General features: G+C 38.1%; 1 protein-coding gene and 1 long non-coding RNA gene across 2 annotated transcripts; one reads left to right on the top strand and one right to left on the bottom strand.

Moving 5' to 3' along the window:
• The first annotated feature begins 241 nt into the window (after nt 1-241).
• On the top strand, nt 242-1,210 carry LOC124158437. Its single transcript, XR_006864786.1, has 3 exons — nt 242-323; nt 417-514; nt 997-1,210. It is a non-coding gene; the product is annotated as an uncharacterized LOC124158437 (long non-coding RNA).
• A 46-nt stretch (nt 1,211-1,256) lies between these two features.
• Nucleotides 1,257-3,468, bottom strand: LOC124158435 (putative nuclease HARBI1). Its single transcript, XM_046533521.1, has 3 exons — nt 2,984-3,468; nt 2,544-2,827; nt 1,257-1,794 (listed from the first exon to the last, which is right to left on the bottom strand). Exons 1-3 carry the CDS (start codon nt 3,270-3,272, stop codon nt 1,306-1,308), a joined length of 1,062 nt encoding a protein of 353 aa, XP_046389477.1. The 5' UTR covers nt 3,273-3,468; the 3' UTR covers nt 1,257-1,305.
• Between the last annotated feature and the right edge of the window lie 553 nt (nt 3,469-4,021).

The raw sequence follows: 4,021 nt of genomic DNA, 5'->3' as shown, positions 1-4,021 counted from the left end.
TGCGAGGGTGGCAATTGATTGAGGGGGAGTTTAACTCCTTGCCTGACACCACGTTTAGGTCATGGCAACATCTTAAAAAATCGTGGGAGAATGTAAAGCATTGTGCCAGGAAGGCCAGCAGCCTCAACAAAAGTCACCACCTAGCCACTGGGGGAGGGGGTCCGCGGAGAGAAGTCGTTGACGCTTTCCAGGAAAAAGTGGACACACTAATGCCACGTATAAATTTGAGGCTCGGCAGTGAGTTTGACTCAGATAAAATAAGGTATCAAAAGGAAAGGAGAATAGTGGTGCGTCGTTCGCCATTCAAGAAGATGCCGATTCAAGTAAGTTAACATTTTCAATATACCTACCAGCCATTTATGAATGCATGCTATGGAATCCATCTAAGTAATTTAAACATTTTCCCCATTTATCAGTTACAGAAATGGGAGATGCCTCCATGGAGGCCATAGTGCTGGAGCTGGAGCCATCTCCGGAAGATACTGCAAATTGTTTGCAGCATAGGAGTCTTTTGGTGAGTACCTAATTCAGACATGCCCTGCTATACGAGATGTTGATATCAGCATGAAGTTCCCATCTATTATATCTAGAAATTGTCTGCTTGTAGAATACATGTTATACATCATATGAACATAAATGAGTGCATGAATGTAGCAAGAGAAATTATCCACCAAATCTATGATTGCATACTTAATTTCCATGATTGAATTTGGTTTTAAACAAGCTACCATTTATTAAAGGCTGTCAATAGTTCCAATTTGTCATTCCTAAAATTTAGATATTAAAATTCCTGTCACTTGACCATAAATTTAGTAGAATTCGATGGAATAGAATGGAAGTAATAGATCTACGTAAAGAAAAGTTTCAAATTTCTTAATATGGAACTCCTTCATTATAGGAAGAAATAAGATCAAATTCTTAGTGAATTCCAGGGATACATTCATGGAACTTACGAGTATTTCCCTATCTTTAATTCAAATTTCACTTCATTTCCAGCCTCAATTCCAAGTGCCAGTAAACGACGGAAGACAGAGACACCGAGGGAGGCAGTGAAAAAATATATTGGCATTCGGTGCGAGGAGGAGTTGGGCCAAGCTAAAGACCTACACCAATTGAAAATGTCTAATGAGAGGGAGTTCCATAGGGGGAGGATGGAACATATGGAAGAACTCCATGTCCTATCATTGGAGGAGAAGAAACTGCAAATAATGTTATTAAGAAAACAAGTAGAAAAATAATTACAATAAATGTCATGATTTTTATACTGATTTTCTTTATTTAAATTCATCATAGTGAAGTAGGTACCTAATTAAAATGCCTGGCTATTAATGCACGCCTGGCAGCTGCACCTAGAGCGTTGTCAGGTTCACGGTATTCCGGTACGTCGTCAATGAAAAGCTGATCCGGATCATTGAATTCCATGTACCTTGCAGCAATATTAAGTAGAACTACAGTTGCAGTGATCATAGTTGTGACTGTTTCAAGTTTTAATGTTATTTTGTTAGTTAAGCAGTGAAACCGCTTCTTCCAAATACCGAAAGTTCTTTCAACTATATTTCTTGTGGCAATATGAGCCACATTATATCTTCTTTCGGCCGCAGTCACAGGATTTAGGACTGGTGTCATCAGGAAAGGCTGACAGGCATAGCCACTGTCACCAAGAAGATATTCACTATAATTTCTCCCCACCAGTGATGCATATGCAGCACTACTGGTGAACATTCTATTGTCGTGAGTGGATCCAGGCCAACCAGTAACAAAATTTATGAAATTGTATTTTGGTCCAACAATACCCTAGAAATGAGAAAATATACTGTTTAGTAGCTAGAATATTTGGCAGGGTTTCGTCACCGTATGTAGAATATTATTTTTCTATTTACAAGTAGAAGATAAGGGGGGATATGTTATGTTAATCTGTGGCTATGTCAACGATTTAGCAGAATGAACATTTTCACAAATTCTCTTCCTACTACAACTTGCATTTCCATTTGATGATTTCTAGTTAATTGATATTTACAGGAAAAGAAATAATCAGTTATACATTGCACATTTTAAAGCTCATTTGCATGCCCAACCTAGGCATGCATACTATTTCTGTTATACAGTAATTGATTATTTCAGTTTACAACTACTAAGGCAATGGCCTCCCCACTGCTATATTCTGCAAAACTTGAAAGTGTGTTCAGTAAGTGGCCATATGTACAGTGTCCATTTAGAAATACGGTTACATTTCAAGATCTTACAAGTTGCTACATATATTCCATACACTAAAGCCGAAAGATGTCAAATGTAATGTATACCAGACCATTGTTAACTCAGAACAAGTAAGGCTATGTAAGTTCAATATGTTCTGAATACATGTTTAATTTTTAGATCAGCTTACCCCGTTATTAAAACGATATTCTCTAACCACTAATTAGACTGTAGATGCACATTTAATTACCTACAAGTGGAATATGTAATCACTTGAAATTTTCTACATTATATACGCTACTGTACATATAAACACGTAGATGACGTAGTATTGTTTGCTGAAAACTTACTTGGCAGTTCAAAGAAAACACTCCTTTCCTGTTACGGAGTACTTCTCCATATTCCCCTCCGGGACCTATGATAGGGACATGGGTTCCGTCTATGCAGCCAAGTACGCCAGGGAATCTTGTTTTGGCGTAAAACTGCACCGCATTCTTTCTAGCTTCTTCGGCACTCGGAAATGACACATATCGTGCCATCAGTCTTGCGATTCCCGTCGACACTCTTTTAATTATTCTCGAAATTGTGGGCTGACTTATGCTTCGTAAATCTCCCGTAACTAATTGAAAGTTACCTGTGAATTTTATTAAACAATCATACTCTTATTATTCACATAAAATTGCCATCATTTTGAATGTAAACACGAGCAAACGCGAGTACGAAACAGCATTTCAAGAATGAAGAAGAATAATAGCATTTCAACGAATTTAACAATTACACATTTGTTTACCTGTAGCATAATATCGCAATGCGATCAGAAGCTGTATCAACGGCGGCACCGGCAAACCTCTGTTATTTACTCGTCCGAGGTCATCGCCAAAAATTTGAAGGATTTCCCGTACAAGAAACTTCGGGAAACGATATCTTTTGATGAATTCATCCTCCCGATATAACTCCATTAGGTTTTCCACATCCCTTATGTATCTTTGAGGATGATTCCTTATCAAAATGTCCATTTCCTCACCGATTGCAACCCATTCTGCCAAATTCTCAATTCCCTCTATGCCAATGTCAGCCATTTTTCTTTTGAGGCACTCGCACTTTAGGAGCTAAAGTGAGCTCGAAACCCGTCTTTACCCTAAAGAGACACTTTACCATACTTTCCTCTAAAGTGACGTCCATGCTATGCGTAAAGGGCACTTAAGCCCTTCTAAAGTGCACTTTAGCCTAAAGTCTCGTCTATGAATACGACCCTAAGACAAAAAGGTTACTGATGATATCATATTATTTACCGCTTATTTTTTCCGGCTAATTGGACCTTAAAAATCTCATTTTTATCTCCAAAATAATGAATTAAGCCTTCAAAAAGTATGCGCGGTGGAATAAGGAATCAGATCAGCCAACTAGAGGAAACAAGAAAAGTAAGAAAGAAATTCGATTGCTCCAAGACACGACGAAACAATTTATAAATGGATAAGTGCAGAGAAAGTGGATTTTCTCAAAATTAAATGGTGCACAAGTAGGGAAAAGGCTAGGTGTAGGGAAGAATAGCACAAGACGGGGAGTTTCATAAATCGAGAAAAAGACACTGTAGCGAGCTCAGCCTGGCCTAAAGAGAGATTCCGACGAGAAGTAGATTTATTTAAAAATATATAATACTAGATCTGTGAATACGGTGATACCCAAGTGCCCCGGTGTTTATTGTATAGTCGAATGAAAGATTAGTAAGGTAAATTAGCGACTGGTTCATATAAAAATTATTGTGCCATAGTGTGCTTGAGAGGCGGAGGCAATAAGAGTCGTTCATAATGGGACCCGTTGAGCTAAA

This window comes from Ischnura elegans, chromosome 5 (genome assembly GCF_921293095.1).
Source record: "Ischnura elegans chromosome 5, ioIscEleg1.1, whole genome shotgun sequence".
Taxonomy (NCBI): Eukaryota; Metazoa; Arthropoda; class Insecta; order Odonata; family Coenagrionidae; genus Ischnura; species Ischnura elegans.
Note: the sequence above shows the minus strand (reverse complement) of the source record. Positions and strands in the feature narration are given on the sequence as shown.